This window comes from Lytechinus pictus, chromosome 11 (genome assembly GCF_037042905.1).
Source record: "Lytechinus pictus isolate F3 Inbred chromosome 11, Lp3.0, whole genome shotgun sequence".
Taxonomy (NCBI): domain Eukaryota; kingdom Metazoa; phylum Echinodermata; class Echinoidea; order Temnopleuroida; family Toxopneustidae; genus Lytechinus; species Lytechinus pictus.
This window is the reverse complement of record NC_087255.1, coordinates 22,125,033-22,151,839: the sequence shown is the minus strand read 5'-3', so window position 1 is coordinate 22,151,839 and position 26,807 is coordinate 22,125,033. Positions and strand designations below refer to the sequence as shown.

General features: G+C 35.1%; 2 protein-coding genes across 3 annotated transcripts; one reads left to right on the top strand and one right to left on the bottom strand.

Moving 5' to 3' along the window:
• Positions 1-1,571: 1,571 nt before the first annotated feature.
• Positions 1,572-11,870, top strand: LOC135156058 (uncharacterized). Of its 2 annotated transcripts, none has more exons than XM_064107106.1 (10): positions 1,572-2,006; positions 4,593-4,760; positions 5,200-5,287; positions 5,906-6,110; positions 6,333-6,909; positions 7,205-7,391; positions 7,884-8,141; positions 8,421-8,592; positions 9,524-9,672; positions 10,029-11,870. In XM_064107106.1, the coding sequence occupies exons 1-10, from the start codon at positions 1,674-1,676 to the stop codon at positions 10,181-10,183; spliced, it is 2,292 nt and encodes a 763-aa protein (XP_063963176.1). In that variant the 5' UTR covers positions 1,572-1,673; the 3' UTR covers positions 10,184-11,870. The 2 variants fall into 2 exon arrangements, with proteins under 2 accessions (XP_063963176.1, XP_063963175.1); XM_064107105.1 differs by having other exon boundaries at positions 1,587-2,006; positions 5,846-6,110.
• A 1,617-nt stretch (positions 11,871-13,487) lies between these two features.
• On the bottom strand, positions 13,488-15,630 carry LOC129269815 (uncharacterized). Its single transcript, XM_054907295.2, has 3 exons — positions 15,264-15,630; positions 14,665-14,901; positions 13,488-14,007 (listed from the first exon to the last, which is right to left on the bottom strand). The coding sequence occupies exons 1-3, from the start codon at positions 15,533-15,535 to the stop codon at positions 13,857-13,859; spliced, it is 660 nt and encodes a 219-aa protein (XP_054763270.2). The 5' UTR covers positions 15,536-15,630; the 3' UTR covers positions 13,488-13,856.
• Between the last annotated feature and the right edge of the window lie 11,177 nt (positions 15,631-26,807).

The following is a 26,807-nucleotide window of genomic DNA, read 5'->3' as shown; positions in this document are numbered from 1 at the left end:
TATCAAATTCTTAAACACTTAATAAACTAGCTGCCATTAATGGCAAGACATGTGCTAGGGTAGGGCTAGCTTAGGCTAGCGCATTAACTTTACCTCAAATCTGGACCTGTCTAATTAATGCCTAGTACTAATCAGTGTTGTAGTGCCTTGATGCTCGGCCTTGGCCTTCTTTAAAGGCGCCTTAATGCCTAGCTACTTTTTCAAAGCATTGGCTTTGAGAGGGCCTTGGCCTTGAGGATTTTGAGCCTTGAAATTTTAAGGCATTTTCAAGGCATTTTCAAGGCTTTTTCAAGGCATTTTGTATTTTGTACTTTCATTTGTTTTAAATAAGTAATTATAAATGTTTCAATTGTTTTTTTATTTATATATATTTAATAACAATAATGGTCAATACTACCAATCACCAGTAACAGTAGCAGCAGCAGTAGTAAGTGTACTAGCAGTGTCATCAATTGTAATTGTCACCATTATCAAGAAATTCAAACAAAGAATACATCAGTTATGAAAAATAGCATTATGTATTGGTAATGTGTTGTAATCATATGATGATAATGACAGTAAATAATAATGGTCGTGATCAAGATAATAGTGCTTTGATGACAAGAATAATTTTTACATCTGACTGCAATTTTGACAACAATTTTCATACTTTAAACATAGCTAACTCTAAATAACAAGGTTGATTTCTATTCCATTAGGATTTTCCTTGTATTATTTTCTTTGGCCAACAAGAATGTTTAAGTCTTAACGATATTCTGAAAAGATTTGGTAAACTTGAACACAGTCTCCAATTTTGTCATATCCAAATGGGTTATGTCAATGGCATGATGAGCCAGAAACTTTGAGGGGCCAAGCATGGCATATATAGAGCAAAATTTCTGTCAAAAAAAAGAAGAAAGCGATTGAAGCGAGCGAGTGAACAAAATTTGTCCCCCTCTTTCTATAAGAAAAGCTAATTTTGCAATAGATTGTTTAAAAAATAATATCACATTTACTCCATCTTTTCCTTTCCCTTCCCCCCTTGTCTAAGTTTATTCTTGGTGGTGGGACTTCTTCTTCTCTCTATCTCTCTTCTAAATTTTATATTTGTTTTGGGTCAGATTGACAAAACAAAGGGGAAAAAATGTTTACTTCTTTTTAATCATATATTGATTGATTGCATTTATTCTTTTTCATTCCAAAATTTAACAAAAGTTACAATGTATAGCAAAACACAAAAGTATAATATACAGAAATGAAAAAAAGGGAACCCACTGGAAAGCAAAGCTTGTTAGTATGGGTTCCCTGCAATAAATAGTTAATTAAAGGTTCTGAGTCATGCAACTATATTTTGCTCTTATTAGTTTTCAATTGTTTTTCTAAGAATTTTAACATTATTAATATGATTTATTTATCTAGGATTAATAAGATATTGCTGGTTTTAGAAGTTAATTTCATAGTTTCTCACGCTCATAAGCCCCGCCTCCAGAAAAAGATCGAAAACTCTCGAGCTCGCTAGTCACGTGACTATACGTCATCAAGGGAATCTGGCAGCTCTGCAAACTCGATCATCGCGCACGTAAAAAGTTTTCGTCTATTATGTTTACGTATTGTAGCGCTGTATTGTTGAGAAAGTTTACCGAGTTCTTTTTGGAAAAGTTTTGTACATTTGTGATATTTGCGATAATATCAAGATGCCGGCGAGATGCATCGTCGGAGGTTGCAGCAACACTACGAAGGATGGTGCCAGCTTGCATTTGTTTCCCAAAGATGCAAATTTACGCAGAATATGGGTCTCGAAAGTGAAGTTGACCCGAGCAAATTGGAGCGGCCCCAGTGACTGGAGCGTGGTGTGCAGTAGCCACTTCGAAGATGCGGATTTTGATGACGGGTTGCATGCTGCTTTTGGCATGAAGAGGACCCGGCGGCTGAAGCCCGACGCTGTGCCTAAAATAAAGAGTGGGTCATCAATGCAAGTAAAGAGGAGTGGGTCACGGACAGCAGCGGACAAACGAAAGAAAATGAGGGTGAGCATATTATCTATTAGTAATAGACTTTGTTTAAAGTTTATCTTTGCAATTGTTGTGGTCAGTCAGTTCAAGTTCAACGACGGAAAGTGTGAGGATCACGTCAATTTCCTTATTTTATTTATTTTTTATTTTGAAGGTGTTTATGATGGTGGGCCCCAAGTCTGCGCATCAAACAATTTGAGTTTAGATTAACATGAATTTCTTCTTATTATTTATTAACAAAATCTTTCCGTTAATAATGTTCCTTATATTATTATTAGTATTTTAGTAATTGTACTAAATTTCTCATTAAAAAAATGAAAGAAAATAGGCCTATAGGATTTTCTTGGAAAAACCTCGTAGGCCTACTGTAATTTTCAGATTTGTCAAAAAATGGTAGGCCTACCCCGAGCCCATGTCTGCGCACTCAATCTTTGCACACGATTCGGGGATTTTGATGAGAAAGGCTGCATTTTGATGCCGTCACATGAAATGCCCTAAATCCATCATTTTGAGTCAGATTTTTTTTTAAATACCTGTCAGCCTGTAGACCTAGGCTATGGCTAGGTATTGCATGTGTAGAGCTCGTGCTCGTTGCGTATCTTCTTTTACTAGAATTGCGCTGATACGCGTGTGCGTAGACTTGGGGGAACTTGCCATAGGATACGCCTCGAAAATAAAAAAGGAAATTGAAGTGATCCTCAAACTTTCCTCAAGAGTCCAGGCTCCACATTCATGACATTGGAAACAGGTCTACGAATTCTAAATTTCTGTTGCGAATTAGAAATCCTATTAATTGTGAGTTGTATTTCAAGACAGGATCTACATTGTAGTACGTGGCTAGTGCTGTGAAGAGGTACAGTAGGCCCAACGTTAGGTCTAAAAGTTTTCTTGTTTCAGTTGTTTGTGCCATTGTGGTTCATTTCTCAAGTAAGGAAATATACAAACTCTTTTGGGGGTATGGTGGCTCTAGTGGTAAAGCGCCTGCCTCATGAACGGGAGGTCTTGGGTTCGATACCCGACCGAGTCATTAAAAAAGGGACCTCCTGCCTTACTAAAATACTAGGCACTCAGCATTTAGATTGGAGAAGGATAATAATTACAATTACATTCAGGTATTAATTATTATGTTATGCAGGGCCCGGTGGTAGAACAGTTTCCTAACTGAAGTGGCTACCCTGGGAATTAAAACGTTAGATTATTTTTACCTTTTTTTTAAAAAGCCAAAAAGTTTTTTTTTTTATTCCAGATCCAGATTCCAGGCCTAATATCATATTGTATATTGTCTCATTTTTATGTTTTGTAATGTTTCTTTGTCTTGATTTTGTATATTTTAATGGAAAAGAAATGAATTCAATTCAGTGTTTGTTTTACAAAGTCATGAGAAGGGTAAACAAATCTGCATGAAAGGAACCTTCTAAACAACATGATATTATAAGTTTGGACAAAATTGTTCATGCAATAATATACAGAGTTAAAAGATTCACAATAATGATTGTAGAAATAGTTTATACCATGGAGCTATACATGTAGATCTATATTTTTTAGAAGAAATTTTTTTTGATAGAAATAAAATTTTTTTAAAGAGTGTACAGAAATAATGAAAATGGGATGAACTATTGGGCTCTATAAGAATTGATTTGGATATACAATAAGGCATGAAAATTATCTTTGTGATAGCAAATACAACATAACTGAATTGATTTAATAATTACAATACAGGGATTAATGTAGAGATACAATGTGCAAAATATAATTAAATTAAGTTATTTGGTTGAATGAGATATAAATACAATGAAACATCTCAATTGTCATGGTTGAAGATACAGTGGAATGAATGAATTGACAATTTTATTTGAAAAAAAAACGAATTTGTATTTTTGATTATTTTCGTGGTATTACATTTTTATACTTGATAAGTCAGAAAGTCTGCCTAAAGATGCAATAATGCAAGTATTGTACTCCGGGAAATAAGTTTTAAAATGTCCCCAAAGTATTACATATAGATCATTTTGTCTTTTGACATTACTTAATTTGCATATTAATATAGATAGCCCTCAATAATAAAATGTTAGAGCGTTAGAGGTTCCATGTCCCACCAATGTTTAATTTCTCACTTTTTTTATTTTCTATGATTTTTAATAATTGTAATAAATACTTAATGCTCATTTTACCAATTAAGCAAATTAGGTGCTCCAATTTGCATAAATATGCATACATCTAATTTCTCGTACTGAAAATTTAAAATGTAATATTTGGACTTTCTTATCCCACCAATGATTACTCCATACAATGCATATATGAAATTATGTAGGGTGACTTTGCAACAGTTTGTACTCACTGCCATACATCATAAAGTAGGTAGTGAAATCTAACTGAGGTCTGAATGAAAAATAGATCTGAAGGAAGATGATTTCTAATTCCATTCAATTCAATCATGGTTTATTTCATATTAAAAAAAATACATGTTACACAGCCCAAACTTAAGGCTGAAATTAGCATGTTAATATGTTATTAATTCCTTAAGTTTATTATTTTAGAAATAAGAACACATGGCTATTGTGTATATTTTTCTCTCATTTTTTATTTAAATTATTCTCACAGATGCTGGATGAATTGCTGTCAACATCTGTTGAAGCTAGGGATGCTGAGGAGCAAGGGTCAGCAGTGGAGCCTGCATCAATGGAAAGTCCATCAGACACTGATGAGCCAGGATGCAGCCAATGGACAGATGAACATTCATCTGAGTCTGAAGAATCCTTTGATGAACAGGTATAAATTTGTTTTCAAATTGTGCACCCCCTCCCCGTGAAAAGACATGAAAGCAAACAAACATAAAAGGTAATTTAGCAGCAAATAAGGGATAATATTGAGTAAATTATCAACCACAATGAATTTAGCAGAATTTAGGATACATGTAAATTATATTGACATTTTTTTCTTTCCAAAGAAACCAAAACCTTTATGCATGTGATTCAAACAAGACATATGGTTCATGAAAAACTCATAATACTTGTCTTCCAAGTCTTAACATACCTGGCTGTGACTGAAATTACAGTTTATCCCAAAATTGATTCAGGTGTAGTTTTGATTAGTATTTGTGCTGGAAACCATACTTTATTTATGTATATAATTTTTTTGCATGTCACTGGTAGTGGTATGTACATGTATTCAGCATATTTTGGCTACTGTATTGATATCCAATTAACAGCCGTTCAAAGATCCAGCTATGGAATTTCAGCAGCATGGCCATACAACCTCTGTTGGGATACAGGTCTCTGTAGCAACAAGAGTTAAACGTAAGTTTATTTTTCATCTGTTTATCTATATTGTCAATTTTCCTTTTGAGGCTGGTGCTGCTAAGTTGTGGAAAGTTTTTGTAAACATATGCTCTAGATAATATATTTATTGAGGCTATAAATATTGAATTACTGATATTCATTCCCAATCTGACAGAATCAGTGTCATGTAGTTTAATTAACTTGGCTATGATAGTCATGAACATCTATAGCTATTATACATTTACATTTAATAGAATACTGCATCATTCTGTGTTCCTTGTATATTTTTGGATACTTGCAAGCGATTTTGCTGATTTGCATATGCGCAGTACCAAAACCATTAACAGGAGTCATGCTCAGTATGTCACATATTATTCACAATGTTGCTAGAAAGATAAGTTACGGGTACCAATTTGAAGGTGTAAATGTTGCAATTCCACTTGAAGAATAAGTCCTACGCAGTAGTCCGGGCCACAGATAACTTACACCCTGGATTGCAGATATGTTGTGTTCCCCTATGTCTGAAAATTTGTTTCACAACCAAAGTAAAAGTAAAATATACATGGACATTTTCAGGGTCCCAAAGGGTTGTACTTCTGCAGAACACAGGTTCACAGATACCACCCGATATTCCAGCCTTTATTTCAAGAGGGACCTCTTTTGACAAAGGGGATATACCAGAAGAGAAAGTTGATGCGAAGGAAGCGGAGGAAGAAAGGTTATCATCTCCAGAAAGTGACGCCGCAGAACCCTCCTCACCTGGATACAAACCACCATCATCTTCATCTTCATCATCAGATGAGCGTGTTATTGCCAAGCCACAAAAAAGACAGAGAAAACGGTTAGTTCTTTCATTATCCTGTTCAAAATCAATACTAGTACTGTAAATTCTTTTGAGAAAAACCTCAGACACATATCATAGTGATTTAATAAATAAAGCATTTTAGATAATTTTTCTTATATATTACAGCAACAGCAGGCTGATGAAATTCTTACATCGTCTTTTAGGATTTTTTTTGTATTTCTAAACAATTTTATTTTTTGTCTTTTATTTCAAATACAGGAAAAGGCGATCAAGCAAAAAGGCCACATGGGAAGCCCCAGCCCAAGGTATTCCTCCACACAAGGAAAAAAAATACATTGTATACGAGTCTAAGCTTTTGGAGCTGTTGCAGTTTTGCCCATCCTGCAAGTCTGCAAATGTGTCCCTTGTAAAGAGGGAAGTTGGAAGCCTCCTTTCTGTGACAAGGGAGTGCCTGTCTTGTGACCAGAAGTCGACAACATGGGAGAGCCAGCCATGGATAGGCCCCTATCCTGCTGGCAACCTCCAGCTGTCAGCGGCAATCCTGTTTGCTGGCGGGAGCCCCAGTGAGTCGCTGCGAGTGCTGAAGCATTTTAACGTAGCAACGCACACACGCAGGACTTTCTTCCGACACCAGCAGAAAGTTTTGCATCCAGCTATCACCAATCAATGGCAGAAGCAACAGAACCATCTGCTCACTGAACTGTGTGAACGGGGTCTGCCACTCACCATTGGGGGAGATGGGAGAGCGGACAGTCCAGGACATTCTGCAAAGTTTGGGGTATACACTGCCCTAGAATTGAATGTCAACAAGATTGTTGATTTTCAGCTGGTTCAGGTGGGTCTGATTTTCTGTCCTTAGTTCATGTTCCCATGATACATATGACCACAAGTGCCTAGTTTTATTTCATGAAATAGAAAGTAAATATAAAGAATCTGCATTTTTGCCAAGACGGGTTAAGTTGAAACACAATTCCTCTTGTCTTGGTTACTTATTATATTCATGTCTGCCAATTTAAATTGATTAAATTTAAAGGCTATTTTGATGTTCCAGCCCCAAACTGTTATTTCATGTTATCACTATTGTGTGTTATGCAATGTTGATTTATATTTTGTATTTTGTTTTTTCATAGAGTAATGAGGTGAAGGGTTCGTACCACATGGAGTTGGAAGGTTTCAAGAGAGTTGTCAACTTTCTTGATGACAAGGGACTAGTAATCAGGAAGTTGGTAACGGACCGACATAGACAACTTGCCAAATACATCAGAATCACACTTCCACACATTATTCATGTGTATGATGTCTGGCATGTATCCAAAGGTGAGTAATTATCATACATTTGTGTCTTGCAAAATATATTTAAAATGAAATATTAATTCGACTTGTTTATGATTAAATATTTAGTGCTTAAACTCCTGGTCCTAAGCAAAAGCAACTATACACTGCTAGAATGCTGCAAGTACTCAGAAAACAATGTGAGTTTTATCTAATTTAATTGCTTACCAAGTGAGTTTTTTGCTTTACAAGCACTCAAATTAGCGAGCTTCAAAAAACAGCAGTATCTCACTTGTCAAAGGCCTGAATTCTGTGATGTCATTTCATGTGAAGCGAGTAGTGATTTAGTCCAAAAATTAATGCTTCTATTTCACATTCCATCTCCTTGTTTCTCTTTTGCATCATGCTTGCATTTGGTTTTTCATATAAATACGTGAGGCAGTTATCTATGATAAACATTTCGCATGATGTCATCAATTAAGGCATTTTTGTTGTTTTTGTTTTTAGTTTTGGTATATTTTTTATTACCTATATTAGGTGTTGGAAAGAAGGTGCATGCCTTGGCGAAGCAAAAGGATTGTGAAGAACTTGTGCAATGGGAACCAAGCATCACCAACCACATGTATTGGGTGGCTGCAACTTGTGAAGAGGATGAAGACGATCTGAGGGTGGCCAAGTGGAAGTCTCTTATGAACCACATCCAAGGGATCCATGAAGGTCATTCTGAAGTCTTTCCCAAGTGTCTTCATGGTGACTTGCAAGCTCAAGGTCGCAAGAAAAAATGGCTCACACCAGGTAAATTCATGAATAAGATTCATTTGTTTAATGTTAGATCTGTATCATATGAAACAAGAAAAATCAAACCTTATGAATATTGTATTTTCCTTACCTACCAATACCATTCATTATCAATTTATGCCATTACTCTCATAAAGTATGTTGATTCAATTTTATTGCATTTTTTCCATTTTGAAAACTGTAATTATGACGTTACCTGCTCATTAAGCATGATACACTGGTTACCTAAGGCAACAATTGTTTAATGATTCCGCTCCTTTTGTATCCATTTTTCAGGCACAAAAGTCTGTGAAAAACTAACAGGTATCGTGCAAAGCACCATGTTGTTGAACGATGTGAAAAAGTTGTCTGGAGACCAACAGACATCTTCCCTGGAGTCATATCACAGTCTGGTGAACCGGTATGCGCCCAAGCTGAAGTCCTATTCGTATGAAGGAATGACTAGCAGGTAAATGCACTATATATTCTATGAGAAGAGTTACATTGGACCATGTTTCTTTATTTAGCATACACACAAAATAATGTGGGTAATTCCAAGCAAAAGTGGATATTTATAGGACTCTATTAAAAAGGGTAGATCTAATGTTTGGATTAAAACCCATATGGAATAATGCAAATGGTTTTATAACCCCCCCCCCCAAAAAAAGTCTGACAGATAGTAAGAGGCAGTGGCGTACCTAGGATTTTCCACAGGGGGGGGGGGGGGGCAAAATCGGCCGCCAAAAAAAAAAAAAAAAAAAGGTCTTCAATAAAAAATAAAAGGTTATTGTACCAGAAAAAAAAAAGAAAAAAAAGGTCTTCAATGAAAAATAAAAGGTTATTGTACCAGAAAAAAAGAAAGAAAAAAAAGGTCTTCAATAAAAAATAAAGGTTATTGAAAAAAAATTGAAAAAGCAAAAAAAAAAAAAAAAGGTCTTCAAGCTCGTCAGGGGGGGCAATAAAGGTATTCAAGTTCGTCAGGGGGGGGGGGGCATAAAAGGTCTTTCAAGCTCGTCAGGGGGGGGGGGCAGTGATATGTATTTTGTATGGGTTGTTGCTCGTCCCCCCCGTAGGTACGCTAGTGGTAAGAGGCCACATTCATTTTATAAAATTAAAATTCAAGCATTAGTTTGAATAAACTTAACTTTGGTATTTCGTGATCATTCCATGTGGTATGGGTATCAAATGAAAGAGCAGACAGTTTTATGTTTAAAATTCAGATAGCCCTGATAAGTGACTTTTTGGTATCCTTTCTTTGAACTGTTTTTCTTGTGCAAGAATGAAAAATCTTCTGAGTTAAACCGGGTGAAAAATAAAAGCAATTTGCATGTTGCATTGTGTTTACGCACTGTATTAGACATGCTTTTACTATGTGCATTTATTTTCTGGTTATCATTCAGGCTCAGACTTGCTGCTATGGACTTCAATGAAAATGGCAACCGACAGCAGGCAAAAACGTTGAAAGGGGACAAGCGGTACATGGTCAGCAAACCAAAGTACAAGCCAGGGAAGGCATCAGTGAAAGCTGTTAAGGAAGCAAAAACATTCAGTGAGTTTATTTTGTTCTGTGTGTTATCGACTATAGGTTCATCATCATATCAGAAACATATTATGAAAAAGGATGATTCCATGGCAATGATTCATTACTAGAGTAACATCAGTTAAATCCTACTTTTCTCATGTGTTATGTTGATCACTATAACTGTTCTCAACAATATAATCTATAAAGATTAAAGAGCTTTTTTTTTTCCTTGATGCCCATTGGTGGTACATTTTATAGCATACTAACATGGCATAAGAAAAACACTGGTAAATCAATACCATCCAACATATTTGTATATCCATTAGCTGGTCTAGCTGACCTGTACATGTTGAACCTCACTTTTTAACCTTTTTGTATCTCAGAATTTGTTGATGATCTGATGGATGAGGTCAGACGATTGTGCACAGGATCATCTCAACTGCCAGAGAGGAAGGAAGCCCCGCCATCTTTATGCAGTGAATATACCTTTCCTCCCAAGGAGGAACTTGTTCAGGATCACCGAAGTCGTTTTAATTAAAATAAGCGAACTGTAAACCCTATCATGCTAATATCGTATACAGCTTCATGATAAATTGGAACGAATGAAAGATTGAACACATAAGTTCATTTAAGAGAAAATTTAGTTACTCTATTGAAGAAAAGATTCCTTATGATTAAACATGCCATTTTCATCTGATGAACTATATTTTTTAGCGAATTTTATATGAAGACATACATCTCTGATGTACATGTAGTTGTACAAATAACATTGTGAAGGCAAAACAGATGACTGAGCAATTTGATACCTTTGCTTCAAAATTATTAAACAAAAAGAATCATATCTATTATGGAATTATATTTGTTTAAGTTTTGTTCAACAGTAAAGTCGACCACATACTTGTGAGTGATCAGTTACATAATTTTAAGGAAATATTGTTGGGAAAGATTTGTTCAACAGTAACACATGTACAATTCTTCTTTGCAAGGAGTTTTGTTAGAAATACTATTCATTTGAAACGTTGGTCAATGATTATCATGATGAGTTGTGGTTCAAAATCTCTCATGCTGGCCGGTTACGACCACTGTAGCTCCAACAGTGGTTTCCAAAAGAAAACTTTCATGGTCTATACAATTTCGGAATACTAGTAACTGCAATAATTGTATAAAATTTTGAAGATTTAAGAGCATTATCAGAATGTTTTCTCTACTGTGTTATTTGCATGTAATAAGTAGATATTTCTTTACATAAATGTGATTGTATTTATAAATGTAGATGAAGTAGTTGAAGTACATTTGATATGCATGTCAAAGTATTTCACGTTTTAGCCAGCTGAATTTGATGACTCGGATATGTGTCGTGTAGCTTAAAAAAAATCTTGCATGACCTGAAGCAACGGCTACTAAAATCAGAAAACATTTTTTTAAAGCATTTTTACAAGCAACTCTGTAAGAAGTTATATAGCATGTATTACATAGATATTTCTTTGTATGAATGTTATTGTGTTTATAAATGTAGGTGAAGTGGTAGAAATACATTTGAAATGCATTTCAAAGTGTTCCATGTTTTAAACAGCTGAATTTGATGATTCAGGTAGCTTCCAAAATCTTCCCTGATGTAACATCTACTAAAATTGGAAAACATTTTTTTCCCCCCAATTTTTTCAAGCATTTGTACAAGCAACTCTGTAAACTACCTCCATGGTTATACTTATCTTGACCCATTCAGGACAGGAATTAATTAACAACTAAAGTGATCACATTTCGTTCCTCAAATGGGCAACAGCAATATTTATTTTAATGCTACATGCTTCCAATTGAATGTGATGTCTTTGAAACCAACATACATGGTTTGGAACTTGGATAATATTTTTTAAACGCCAATTTCGATGAAAAACTCTGGTCTTCAATTCTTCCAATGTGTTGCCAATTTGAGGAGTTTAAAGATTATCCTCATAAAATTCCTGGCAGTATGGTCACTCAACAATGAGTGCAATGTATGCATAGTTTTTTTTTCTCTCTTTTACTAATGTACCTGGTGTAATTTTTAGAGCTCTGAAACAAAAATGATTTACCTTAACCACTTAAGGTCGATTGTCCTGAACGAGTTAAGCCATAACATGTCTATTGACCAGCTTATATTTATTCATATTTATGTCTCTTGCACTCATTTCTACTTGCAAATCAATGCTTCTCTGAGAATATAATAGTTTGCAGGATTTTTTAACAAAAAAAAAAGCATTCTGTCTCTTGTCTTTCTACAGCTACTGCATAGTTTATGGTAATACAGTCCACTACCATTATATGTGCACTGGAAGGACGCTCTTGTTGCAATGCTCCAAATGTCTAAACTGTGCATTGGCATATTTTTTATGCAAGTATAAAGTGTAAAATCAATGCCGCATTTATTTAGAGGTAATTGATTTGGCCTGGAAAGTCTTATTATAATGGGAGTGGACTATTGTAATTTTAGACTGAATATTGTTGACAACCATAAAGGATTTTTATATGTAGGTTTTAAAAATGAGATCACCGAGACTGTACATTGCAAGTTGGCAATTTGGAAAGTAAATTATAACAAGTGGTAGGGACAACTTTCCAATGGGCTGTATACTCAGTTCTCAGGGAATTGTGTATTACCCATAAGTAGGGCCCCCTCCCGGTAGTACTTGAAATATCAGCATCTTTTATGTTCCTGAGCAAAAATACCATATATAATTTTAAGTAAAAATGTGAATAAAAATAACTTTTTATGCAATACACATTTGTGTATATTGGGCAAATGGAAAATATTCCCTCCATCAAGATGACAGCATCAATACGGTGAAGCCTCCATGATAGTTAATGGTATACAAATTACAAATTTTTACAACTTTCAGAAATTCATAACTTTCTTGTTACTCCGATATAATACACTTTCACCTATTGTATTATTTTTCTTTCCCCTCTTTTAACAACTTTTTATCTTGGTTGGATTCCTCTTTACATGCACTCTTGCCCCTTGGGCCTGTTTCATAAAGAGTAACAACAGTTGGTAGTTTTGTCATTATGGCAACTACCATGGTAACCTTGATTTTGATTGGCTGCTGAGCAATGTTACCATGGTAATTTCCATAATGGCAAAGTTACAACAGTCACAGTTCTTTATGAAACGGGCCCCAGATTCCACTATCGCTCTTTTGTCCCTCTTTCACATGTTCTCCACTTCCATCAAATCTACATTGTACAATGCTCTTACCTCTGAATTTAAATACAGATAACTCTGCCTAAGTCTACCTTATATTCATCTAAGTCAAAGCAATTTTGCAACATTCAATCATTCATCTATCATCCAACATTTCCTAGCCTGTAGTCTTGCCCGGGGCTACTGCCATTGTCTTTTGCGTTCAACTGTTAACAGTGGGCTACAAAGTAGCACAGCCTATACACTCCGGTCCTGCATTAATAGTTGCCGTTGTTTATCAACAACAGACAACACATAATTTTAGTATGAAACTTCCACACCTATTTGTTGACCATAATTTAAAAAAATTGACCAACGCTAACTGTAGTATAAGCTGTGGGCTGCAAATCGTTGTTTGTTTACATTAACAGTTGGCAGCAAAAGACAATAGCACCAGCCGCTGCCTAGATTATAGGCCAAACATACCCAAAATGTTTGGTTTCATTAGTTCACTCTTGTTATAATGATAATCAGATAAAGTAATTTATAATGACAGGCAGTTTTCCAGTACCAATTTCATATGTACTGCATGAGTGCTGCCATAAATATTAAGATTATAACAGAAGTGGACTGTAGTAAGACTGCCTAAACTGACTTTGGAAAAGAACGCAAGAAAATTAAGTTGGTTTGAACACCTTTATTTAAAGAAAACAGAAATAAATACAATCAGCACTTCCCTGTTATTTCATCAAAACATACAATAATAAAACAACTCTGAGTGCTTGTCTTTAGCACAGTGATAAAAACATCAGAATCTTTATGACTTTTTATCAGTCAAAAATGTGACAAAAAGAAATTTTCTTCTACACACCAGGTATACTTGGCAAAAAATTTCTTTCAAATTACATGTACTTCTAGTTGAGAGATCACAAAATAATGGCACTCGATAAAATGTTTAAGACTTAAGTACATCCAGTCCTTGTCATGGAATCAATCATGTATGTCTCTGTTGATTCAGAGGCGCCTTCATTGAAATCAACATAAAAAAGGTCTACGCATCTTCAAAACCTCTGTAAATGTCCGATGGATAAGTAGCTCGGATGTGAGTCACCGCACAGGAAGGTAGGGGGACGCGCACAGATCTCCCTAGAAATCCCCAACACCATCTTGCGAGCTGCCGATAGCCAACGTGCCTGTGTTTCCTACAAAAAATAAATAGAAATTAAAAATAAGTAAATCAGATACAGAACATCACATGATTTCTAAATCTACATCATTAAAATTTCCCCTAAATCCTACTGACTACCATTAGCGGCGGAAGTCAAAAAATCTAGGGGGATTACCAACATTTTTTGACAAGCAACCCCCCCCCCCCCAATAAAAAAAGTTATCAACCAAAATTTTAGGGGGGGGGGACAAGAAAATCTTTTGACAAGCAAAAAAAAGGTGATCAAATAAAAATTTAGGGGGGATCGTCCCCCCACCTCAAATTTAGGGGGTGGGGACACGTTCCCTCCCCCCCCCCCGCCTATGCTGACTACTACATGTGCATATATTTTAGGTGATTCATAAGTAAGGAGGGGGTTGTAGTTAACACCTCTGAGTCAAAAAAGAATAAAATTGAAGACTGCTAATGGAAATAACCATTCAAAAATATATATCACCGTAGCTCATTACAACACTTACCTTATGTCTTATGATACATATTTTCATAATTTTAAATGATATAAAACATGATACCATTCAGGACAATTGAGTATTTTGAGTTGATAAAAATCATGTTTTTTTTTATAATTTTTTTCTTATTCCAATATTAGATTGCAGAAAATAAGTGCAATTGTTCATGAAAAAACACTCACTCATTTTCAGTTGCATCATGCCGTGCTCTGTCACCATATTGCTGACGATACCCTAAGTATGCAGTGTCTAAAACCCACGGATTTAAACAAACCCCTTCAAAGCCAGGGTGCTCTGTGATGCAGTTCAGTTCTGCAGCAGTGTACTGGTCCATCATCGCCACTACCTGAGCCACTTCTTTGCAGCAGTACGACTCGACAACTCGAGGCATCGCTTGGCATCCTCCGCTGCATGAACACCTGCATGAACAACAGAAATTTGAAAAACAAAATGAAAACATTTATTAGACTGCAAGATACCAAGTGTTAGGTCAAGTAAAATGATTCCTAGTTCACTCCATCGAATTCGAAGCGCCTCAGCTCAGGTCAAAGCATCGGGCAGCAGCCACAGCTCAGATCCGTTCACCAGCCTCGTTTCGGCTTTTAATAGCAACGTAACTGAGCTGTGTTTCCAGCCGGAAGCGTCGGGTAGCAGCGGCTGCAGCGCACGCTAGTGCTCCGTCACTTCCAATCCGACCTTCTCAGATGAGACATCTTTTTCAGACACTCAGGGTACTAGTTACGGAGTATTAATAATACGATTATGTATGAGATAATCTTACCAATTGTTGTTTCCAAGTCTACCCTCAATGTCATTTTCTTGGATGGCACCAACATTCTGAATTTCTTCCCCTGGTTGGAACTCGGGCTCGAATTGGTACGGCAAAATACCCGCTGCTTGCATGCCAGCAGGAATATCAGGACCGGCCTCTACTTGATTTTCTCTGGCAAATTCTTCTTCTTGCTCACTCTCTGAATTCGACCATGGAGAATCTTGATCAGATGACAAGTGGGCAGGATCATATTCACTCTCTGATCCTGAAAGATCACTCATGATTTGTGCTTGAATTTAAAATGTTTCGCGAGAACTTGTTGTGAAAATTCAATGGATACGCGCGCTTGGCCGAGCGATCCCACTGCTTGATATTCCCTTGATGACGTCACACAACGATTACGTAATCGGTAGACTTTTGAACAATTTTAGTGGGCGTTCCCTAACCGTGGTCTTTTTCCTGATTTGTGTCGAATTGAGACAAAATTACGGGAAACAATTGCCAGATTCGTATTCAGCATGAAAAATTGCATATACTACATCATAATAAATTTTTTTGAGGTGACAATGTCAGAAAACCTTTAAAGTATATCTTTGATCAATGAAATTCAAATCGTAAATTAAAAAGGTTTGTACAATGAAAAAGAATACTAGTGGGGTCAAGTTTTTTATGCCTACTATGTTACAATTAACAAAAAATATTATATCATATATACCCCTGCTGTATAAAAAAAAATACATGAGTTCAGGAGTGTGTGAACAGACAATCACTTGGACAAGACAGGACAAATACTAAAAGCAAAACAAATATCGTTCAACATTGAATCTCATTTCTCTACAGTTTCAAGGAAATAAACAACGTATTTGTTTTTGTGTCAATATGGTTTCAAGAAATAATAATTAACAAAAAATAATTTAATAATTAATAATTATTAATATTATCAATAAGTATTAATAATTAATGATTAATTAACTGTTTAATAAAAGTGGTTGCAAGCAGAAAAAAATATGAAAACTGACAAGAGTCCAAAAATGACTCATTTTCAGTTTAAGCATTTGACAATTTTAGCTTGCGCTTTGTGCTCTCTTGCCCCCCCCCCCCAAAAAAAAAATCCCTGTAGGATTTTTTTTTCCCAAATGAAATATGCCCTTTTTAAAAAAGAAATACCTTCTTTAATAATAAAACATAATATATTTTAGGTTCGAAAATCACAGATTTTGAATCGTGCTTGCATCAATTATTGTTTAGTACAGTAGGCCTACTGCTAATGGTTACAAAAATGTATAGAATGTTGCTTTATGGTTGAAATATCACAAATATTTGGCTCGCTTCCTGCACTCGCATCAATTATTGTACTCGTTCTCTTCCCGTTCACAAAAAAATGCTTAGAATGTCCAGTTTCAGGTTGGAATATCACAAATTTTTGAGCTCGCGCTTTGCGCTCGCATTATTTTTTATTGGTGAGTTATGTATCTTATTTAAAATGCAGTAATTAACTGCTTAATTAAATGCTTCCTTTACTGGTCAGTATATAAAAAGAATTAGCGAGCACAAAGTTATTTTTTTAGTTAGATACACATCTTTTTCATGATTACAAAACCAGCTCAGAATAAAATAATTTCCATGTCTTATTACACGACATGTCAAGAAGTTTGAGCTGGTGATTCGCGCTGGCAACATCGTGCAAGGAAATTTCAACAATGATTAGCCCCATAATTGACCATAAATCAAGTTTTACAACATCAGAATTGATTTTTTTTTTCAAAACCGCTTGCTCGCTATGCTTTCTCGCTGAGAAGTAAAACCTAAAGCAAAATATCTATCTTATAATTAAAAATCACTTTAGAAAGCCTTTGCTCAACTTTCTATAAAACACACAATTACTTCACGCAGTTCATAATCTCATTTTGAAAATACATGTATCTGTTTGCACAAAAAACTCATTTTGATAAATGGGTGCCTTTTTGGCGTTGACCCCCCCCCCCCCCATAATAATTTTCTGCTGCCCCTGTCCCAGGGAGTGGAGAAAAACATACGTTGAGAATGCCAGGATCAGATGACCGTGGTAATAATAATTATTGCAATGTAAATCGCCTATAGAAAAATTATGGATTATGTGTACACAGGTAACTATATCATTATTTTAATATGTCTCTATCATGAAATTATTTTTGTTTTAAATGTACAAAGGTTAATTTTTTTTCTCGCTCAGTCCCCTCGCTCACATATATTTTACCATGTGTGATGTCTGCCGCCTAAGTATTGTTAGTTCATTGTTCTGTATATCGTAAGTTTGAAATGCCTTGGCCTTGGCCTTTGGTATTGAAGCCTTGGCCTTGGGTATCAAAGCCTTGGCCTTGGAGGTTTGAGCCTTGACTAAAACACTGAATAGCCGACTAATGCCATGGTTAACTTCGAACTGGTTAATTCCGAACTTCACGTTTAAGTAGGTTTAGACAAATATTAGCTTATTTGCCATGGTTTAATATGTCTAGTCCGTTTACAAAACCAGTCCTAGATCTAAAATTTTTTTATCTTAGTTCTAGTCTAGTCTCTATATCTAGACTCTGATCTACGCTGTATCAGCATGGAACCACTAGTGTACCAAGGGGGGGGGGAAGACTGTCCCTCTAACTGATTCAGGGGACGTGCCCCCTTTGAGAAGCCAAATTAATAATTTGTAATGTAAAAATGCAATGAAAAAGACGTATGTCCCCTTTTTTGAACGTGAAGATCTTTTTTTTTTTTTTTGCTTGTCAATTTTTTTTTCAGCTAAGAAATCCATAATTTGGGGTGAAGACCCTTTTTTGGGGGGGAGGGGGGGGGCTTGTCACATTTTTTCGCGGACGAAATATCCTCTAAAAAAATTGCCCCCCTTTTGGAAAATCCTATATAGGTACACCAGTGCGTGCATGGAACGTATTCTAACGTCAGGCACAAATTAACGTCAGTGATCTTGATCCCCGTCTTCACCCAAAATTAAGGATTTCGTAGCTGAAAAAAAATTTGACAAGAAAAAAAAAAAGATCTTCACGTTCAAAAGAGGGGACATACGTCTTTTTTCGTTGCATTTTGACATTACAAATTATTAATTTGGCTTCTCAAGGGGGGCACGTCCCCTGGATCAGTTGTGACTCGTCACTAGTGGTTCCATGCTGATAGCGCGTAGATCAGAGTCTAGATCCAGAGACTAGACTAGAACTAAGATATTTATTTTAGATCTAGGACTGGTTCTGTATACGGACTAGACATATTAAACCATGGTAAATAAGATAATATTGGTCCAAACCTAATCAAACGTAAAGTTCGGAATTAACAAGTTCGAAGTTAACCATGGCATTAGTCGGCTATTCCTATTAGTATTAGGCATTAGACAGGTCCAGATTTGAGGTAAAGTTAATGCGCTAGCCTAAGCTAGCCCTACCCTAGCACATGTCTTGCCATTAATGGCAGCTAGTTTATTAAGTGTTTAAGAATTTGATATATATATATAGAGATCTAAGCTTATAAGACCTATGTAACTATGTAAGGGTACCGGTAATCTGACGATGCTAATTCATTCTGAGCAACGTGAATGCTTGCTTATGATCGGCACTGGTCGAGGCTAGTCTGCTGGGCAAACCCTTCGCTCGAGTTAAGGGTCTGAATGTGCAGCCTACTCATGCCTTGTGTACTGAAGGCTCTCTCGCGAAGGGTCTGCTTCATCTTATGAAGTTGGGCACAAATTTTGCTATGTCAATCATTGTGAGTTTGTTACCATGACATTCCCTCTCTGAACTCTCCTCCCACTAGCTGGTCAGTTGGGCCAGTCACCTGCTGGGCAGGAGATCAACTGGTGTTTGTTTAATTACACGCTGCATCGCACTTATACTCCTGATTGAAACTCCAGTCTAGCATTATGCAATAGCATAGTGGCAAACGTATATGGCAAAATATGTCTTGCCATGGTCCCTGAATGTTGCTTTCTCTCTTTTTGAATCTTGATAGTTTTTTAATTGTGCATGTTGGTATGTTTATTCTTTTGGATCACACAGTGTTTTTTTTTAAACAAAGCCCTTTTCGTTGCTTATAATTAACACTGTACAGCAAAGTTTTATCAAACAAAAATAATCTTTGACAGCGCAGGCATAACATTTTATCCTACATGTATAGGCATTAGAAGGCAAAGAAAGTTCGGGAAATATTCTCCAAAACTGCAACATCATATATATCGATTTTGTTGATATTATCTTAATTATCAAGGTTTAGTTTGTAGGCTTATATGGGTTTGTTTTCCCCTATATGATTATTGGAAAACAGCTAAGCATTTATCAATTTACACTCACTAAATTTGATATCAAAGATACTCTCGAATAATTCATATTCATCTACAATATGCCTTTTGTGGTTCCACATGTACAAATTTGCTCAGTCATATTAATAATTTTTCATAATATATGATTACAAACAGAAGGAATTGAAATATTTCACATCATAAGATAATGCAAATGAAAATGGTGTGTGACATGGGTAATTCTCTCATTTGCATGATGATCAGGAGGTAGGCCTTCATGTACAAATGCATAAACATTAAACTCAATGTTTTGTGAAAAATTAATGTCATAACATTCTTACCTTAAACACCAACTCAATTACTTAAAATGGTAAAAGAAAGAAATAACATTTTATAGAAATTACACTAAAAATGAGACAGCAAAAAGCCGAACAAACCCTGGAAAATACAAAACTACTAAAACCTATATATCAATTGAAGTACTGATCGAAAAAAAAAATGAAAACATTAAAGGTCAAGTCCACCCCAGACAATTGTTGATTTGAATCAATAGAGAAAAATCAAACAAACATAACGCTGCAAATTTCATCGAAATTGGATGTAAAATAAGAAAGTTATGAAATGTTTAAGTATCGCTTAATATTTCACAAAACAGTTAAATGCACAATTCAGCGATTTGCAAATGAGAGTCTGTGATGTCCATCACTCATTATTTCCTTTGTTTTTTATTGTTTGAATAATACAATATTTCAATTTTTACAGTTTGACAATAAGGACCAACTTAACTTAACCATAAACTGTTAAAATAATAGTAATTCCACATGTTCAGGGAGAAATAAAACTTTGTTTCCCTTGACAAGGAGGAGAAAATTAGAATATTTCATATTTCATATAATAAAATACAAAAGAAATAGTGAGTGGGTGACGTCATCAGTCTGCCAATTTGCATACCGACCAGGATGTGCATATAACTGTTTGGTGAAATTAAGCGAAACTTTAAAATGTCATAACTTTCTTAATTTACATCCGATTTTGATGAAATTTTCAGTGTTTTGCTTGTTGGATGTTTCTCCTGTTTTGAAATCAACTATTTGTTGGGGTAGACTTGTCCTTTAAGTGATTTGCTTTTACGAATTTCAGTTGGAATTTAATTCCAAATGGCAGGGCCTTGATAAAATACTGCATTGTGAATAATACAAAAAGATGACAAGTGAAAGTTTGTTGCATTCGTTATCATATATATATATGTATTGAACTATTAACACACAAATATTGCAAAAATGTCCTTGGTAAAACATTATTGTGGCAAGAATACATGAAAATTGCCATGTTAAAATTATAATCATAGCTTCGACTTTTAGTACTATAATATTTGAAAATGTTGGTTCAGTATGAACAAGGAATGGGGCGTGATTTATTATTCTTCCTGCTATTTTTGTGTGTAAAAGGGGTAATCTGTTGATATGAAATTTACAAAAATTTCCCCAGACTTGGTATAAAATTAAAATTCCTCTATGAAAGCTGCATGCCTATTGTATACACCAACATTTTTTTGCAATCTTATTACAGATGACACCATCATGTTCACCCCAAATAAGCTTCTTATCAACAGTTCACCTAAAAATGTTAATGAAGACACCTCTTGAATTGTTTATGTCAATATTATATCTTTCTTATTTTAAAAACAAAAACATACATTACATATATGTGTTCTTGAAGTATTTAATGTTAATTAATCATTGATATTATGTTTATTTGAATATTGTGTTCCAATGAATAAAAGTAAGATCATCAACTCATTTAATGCATCATTATTTCTTACCGTGTACAGCAAGTTAACTTATCATAAGGGAGGCATATCAAACGTATGAAAATGAAAATTTTGGAATAATCATGATTTCTACATGACATAAGAAGAACTATAAAGCGGGGATGTGACATCATCAGCCCATATAATGAATATTCCTGACAATTAACATGCATTATTTCACAAAATATTGCTTACCTTTAGAATTCAATAACTTTGCTATTTTTTAAATCATACTGTGATTATACTTTAAGCATTGTGTTCAGTGAATTTTATTCTTATTTATTTGTTTAGATGATAATTTTTGCCCGAAGTACCCCATTGAGGATTGCTTAGTGTTGCAGTGACTTCCGAATTATCTCACCAATCAAAATTAGCACCAATCACCAATCAAAATTATCTCACCAATCAAAATGAGAGCGTGAAGCGGGAGCTGCAATTTATAAAACTTTAAAAAACGAAAATTCGAAGGAATAAGCACCTTTTGGAATCATGAACAGGATAGGTATCTAAATCAACAATAATTGATGCGAGCGTGAAGTGCGAGCTGAAAGGTTTTGGTATTTCAAACACCGGGCATTTTAAAGAGAAGTATACGAAAGCGATAGAGCAAACTGGAAACTTGATATTGAACACTTTTTGTAATCATGAACAGGATGATGTATCTCTCATATAACAATAATGAAAACTCGAATCACTTGTGCATATTGACTTAAAACAGAATCATGAGAATATTTAATGTTCCATGTTATCTTCCGTGCTATCTCGTTCAATAGGCAAATCCAGCATAATTTTAGGTCAAGTCCACCTCAGAAAAATGTTGACTTGAATCAATAGAGAAAAATCAAACAAGCACAATGCTGAAAATTTCATCAAAATCGGATGTAAAATAAGAAAGTTATGACATTTTAAAGTTTCCCTATTTTTCCACAAAATAGTTTTTTATTGTTTGAATCATACAATATTTCAATTTTTACAAATTTGACAATTAGGACCTCCTTGCCTGAACCACAAAATGTTCAAATAATGGAATTCCACATGTTCAGGGAGGAATGAAACTTCGTTTCATATGACAATGAAGAGAAAATAAAAATATTTCATATTTCATATAATAAAATACAAAAGAAATAGTGAGTGAGTGATGTCATCAGTTCCCTCATTTGCATGCCAACCGAGATGTGCATATAACTGTTTTGTGAAATGAAGTGAAACTTTAAAATGTCATATTTTACGTCCGATTTTGATGAAATTTTCAGCATTATGCTTGTTGGATTTTTCTCTTTTTATTCAAATCAAGTTATTGTTGGGGTGGACTTGTTCTTTAAAGGACAAGTCCATCCCAACGAAAAGTTGATTTGAATAAAAAGAGAAAAATCCAACAAACATAACACTGAAAATTTCATCAAAATCGGATGTAAAATAAGAAAGCTATGACATTTTAAAGTTTTGCTTAATTTCACAAAATAGTTATATGCACATCCTGGTGGGTATGCAAATGAGTAGACTGATGACGTCATCCACTCACTATTTCTTTTGTATTTTATTATATGAAATAGGGAATATTCTATTTTTCTCCTTGTCAAGTGAAACAACGATTAATTCTCCCCTGAACATGTGGAATGAGCATTGTTTAATACTATATGATTCAGTCAAGTTGGTCCTCATTTTCAAATCTATAATAAATGAAATATTGTATAATTCAAACAATAAAAAACAAAAGAAATAGTGAGTGAGGGACATCATCAACTTTCTCATTTGAGTTGTGCATATCACTGTTTTGTGAAAAATTAGGAAAACTTTAAAGTGTCATAACTTTCTTATTTTTCATCCGATTTTGATGAAATTTTCAGCGTTTTGCTAGTTTGATTTTTCTCTATTTATTCAAATAAACATTTTTCTGGGGTGGACTTGACCTTTAATGACCTGACAGTTTCTCTGTTTCCAATTATTCCACTCCTTATATCATCTTCACATTTTTCTCTTCATTTCTTTCTTCGTATTTTTGTCTGTTCCTTCCTTTTTTATTTACCCTTTTCCCCTATTTTCGGCAGAAGGGGGGGGGGGGGGGTGCGGAGCCGCTCCGGCTATCTGGATCCACATAATTATCGTTACAGGGAAATACAGCAATTGTAGTTTTGGCCTATAGTCTTCTTTATACAAATCATTATAATTGTGTGAATAATTGGGCATGCATCGCGAGCGCGTAGCGCCAAGGTGGCAGGGGGGGGGGTGCAGTGAAATATATTGCTGTACACATGCGTAACCAAAAAAAGAAAATAGTTTAAAGGGGTGCATTTTTTAAGTTTTGGACGCGGACCGCGCATGCACTTGTTTAGGGTATCAAAAATACCAATTTTCAAAAAAGGGGTGGTTTTGAAAGACTGGTCAATGGTCAATCGCGGGGTCAAACGTAGAGTCTATGTAGGGTATGTTTTTTCCAAAGTTTTTTTTAGACTAGGCAAACGCGTTTAGGGTATGTTTTTCCTCGGGGCTTTTCCTCCTCCTTTCTGAAAAGTGTTTGGGCCTGAGACAAAACTTGTTTAGGTGTCATATTCTGGCGACAACTCGTTTAGGGGCCAAAATGTGCAAAATGAAGCCTTGTTTAGCGGGTTATTTTCAACACAGAGGAAAACTCGTTTATAGGGGGGTTGGAAATAATTTGGTCATGTGTACAGCAGTACATTTGACTGCCCCCCCCCCCCGGCAAGGCGGGGAGAGTTATAATGTTAACCGTCTTTTACATCCTTTCTTCACCAGGGGCTCCTTTCCCTTTTTTTTCACCCGTGACTTTCCCCCATTTTTTCTAATTCATTTAGGTTTCCTTTTTGTTTGGGAGGGATGTCCCCACCAGAAATTTAGTGTAGACTCATTCTTATGCCCCGCCCATGCTTCCACTGCCTACATTATAACTTTATTTTTTATTTTCTGTATTACTGGTACCTTATTTTCATCCTAATCGATGTGCATGTGCAATTTTTTATTATAAGCAAAGTTGATTTGAGTAAAAAGAGAAAAATCCCACAAGCATAACGCTGAAAAAAAGAAAGTGATAACAATTTACATGTTTGCTTCATTTCACCAGGGAGTTGTGATGTATTTCATAACAATTATGTGAACATCCTGGTCGGCAGTGGCGTAACTACGGGAGGGGGGGGGGCACGTGCCCCCCAATCGGCTGACCCCCCCCCAAAAAAAAAAAAAAAAAAAAAAAAAAAAAAAAAAAAAACGGGGAAAAGGAGAAAAAGAGGGAGAAAGGAAGAGAAACGTACTGGGAAAGAAGAAATCATTGTTCATTATGATGTTTTGTTAAATTATAATTATGTTATGTTATATTACATAAGAAATATCTTTTTCATAACTTTATGAAACATTAACTCAGGGCCTATGTCTTCATTGTTCTTGGTGCTCGCATTGTCTGTTTAAGAAGATATCTAATCCTGTTGTACTAAAACCTCCCGTTTTCAAGTCAATATACACCAAATATATTTTTTCGCACTTCGAGATATTGTTTTATGCACAATAGTATGCTTCTTTTTCATGACTACTTAAAGCGATTGCCCAATTTTAAGGTCTTAATATAAAACATTTCCTGTCCGTGCTTACGTTCGCAATTAGTGGATTGGTGAGGTATAACTCTCCATGAGTTCTTATAGAATCAGTCCTTAAAATGTCCCTTTTTCTGATCTGAATGTAAAAAAAATTCAGCTCGCTCTTCGGATAATGATTACACAAATTTGATTATAATGTCCATTTTTAGGTCTGAATATCCAAAATGTTCAGTTCGCGCTTCGCGCTCGCAATATTTGATTAGTGAGATGCGTATAATGATGATTACAATTACTACAAGCATGACAAGTGCTTAATGCGTTTAGATGCAATACTAACAAAATCAGCAAGAGCTTGGCACTCGCATTAGATGACTATGGTGAGATAGTCCTTAAAATCTCCCTGTTTGAGGTCAATATATACAATATATACAAAAATTTCAGCTCGCGCTTCGCGCTTGCATTGTTTAGTGAGACAGTTACGTATAATGATTACAAAAATTTGAGTCCCTTTTTAGGTCTGAATATCCAATATTTTCAGTTCGCGCTTCGCGCTCGCATTATTTGATCAGTTAGATACATACGAAGCGCGCTCACTAAATGGCTCAGAATTTTTGCTGGTGCCCCCCCCCCCCATGCCGTGACCCACAGTACGCCACTGCTGGTCGGTATGCAAATGAGGGGACTATGACGACATCACTCACTATTTTTTTGGTATTTTAATATATTGAATATTGATGTTTCAAATTTCTCCTCATCGTCACGTGAAGCAAAATTTTCTCTTCTAAACATGTGGCATTGCCATGGTACTAACATTTAATATGTTCAGTCAAGTTGGTCTTTTATGTCAAATCTGTAAACATTGAAATATCGTTAAAACTATTTTTTAATGAAAGAAGAAGAAAGAAAAAGTATAAAATGAGGGACATCATTGTCTTTCTCATTTTACATGCCATTTTAAGTTGTGAATATAAAGTCTTCACTGTTTTTTTTTAAGTATTTGAATTTAATTTTACCATTAATAACCTGCACACAGTTTTCTGTTGCCAACAGCCCTGGCTGTAGTGATGACAGATTGGAATTAAAGATGTAATAATATTTAACTAGAAAAAAGAAAAGTGATTAAGGAGTAATGAGATAGAATCAAATAAATGTGGAGAATATGAAAGAAAAATGAGAGCCAAAGAGAAATGGACTTCGTGCAAATTATATGAAATCTTAAAGGTCAAGTCCACCCTATACTTTTTTATTTGAATAAATAGAGGAAAATCAAACTAGCTAGGCTGAAAATTTCATCAAAATCGGACGTAAAATAAGAAATGTATGATATTTTAAAGTTTCGCTTCTTTTTCACAAAACAGTGATGTGACATGCACACCTGGGATGCAAACGAGACAGTTTATAACCCTAACTCACTATTTAATTTGTTTGTTATTGTTTGAATTGTGCAATAAGGACCAAGTTAACTGAACCATAGTAATAAAAAAGCTGATTCAACATGTTCAGGGAGGAATTGGTCGTTGTTTCATTTGACATGAGGAGAAAATTAGAATATTTCACATAATCAAATGCAAAAAAGTGGATAGTCTCCTCATTTGCAAATCGGACCAGGATGTGGAAAACTGTATGTGAAATTAACCGAAACTTTAAAATGTGATTAAACTTTCTTATTTAACATTCGATTTTGAGGACATTTTCAGTGTTATAAAATGTTGGATTTTCCTTTTTTTATTCAAATCAACTTCTTTGTTGGGTGAACTTGTCCTTGATCCTTAGTTATATTCATAATCTATTATAGGGCTAATAAAATACATGAAGGAAGTTCCAACCTATATAAAGTGAAAAAATGACCCGACAGAAAGATATAAAGAAACTGTTTGAAGAATATTGGTATTGGAACAAACTATAATGAGCCAATACAAGAAATA

What these genes read in the sequence shown, in the direction of transcription:
- LOC135156058 (XM_064107105.1), top strand. Translation starts at nt 1,674, where the DNA reads ATGCCGGCGAGATGCATCGTCGGAGGTTGCAGCAACACTACGAAGGAT. An exon ending in TGTAGCAACAAGAGTTAAAC is followed by an intron (nt 5,288 to 5,845) that starts GTAAGTTTATTT and finishes GGACATTTTCAG; the next exon opens with GGTCCCAAAGGGTTGTACTT. An exon ending in TGTCTGGCATGTATCCAAAG is followed by an intron (nt 7,392 to 7,883) that starts GTGAGTAATTAT and finishes TACCTATATTAG; the next exon opens with GTGTTGGAAAGAAGGTGCAT.
- LOC129269815 (XM_054907295.2), bottom strand. Translation starts at nt 15,535, where the DNA reads ATGAGTGATCTTTCAGGATCAGAGAGTGAATATGATCCTGCCCACTTG. An exon ending in AGACTTGGAAACAACAATTG is followed by an intron (nt 14,902 to 15,263) that starts GTAAGATTATCT and finishes TTGTTCATGCAG; the next exon opens with GTGTTCATGCAGCGGAGGAT. An exon ending in CATGATGCAACTGAAAATGA is followed by an intron (nt 14,008 to 14,664) that starts GTGAGTGTTTTT and finishes TATTTTTTGTAG; the next exon opens with GAAACACAGGCACGTTGGCT.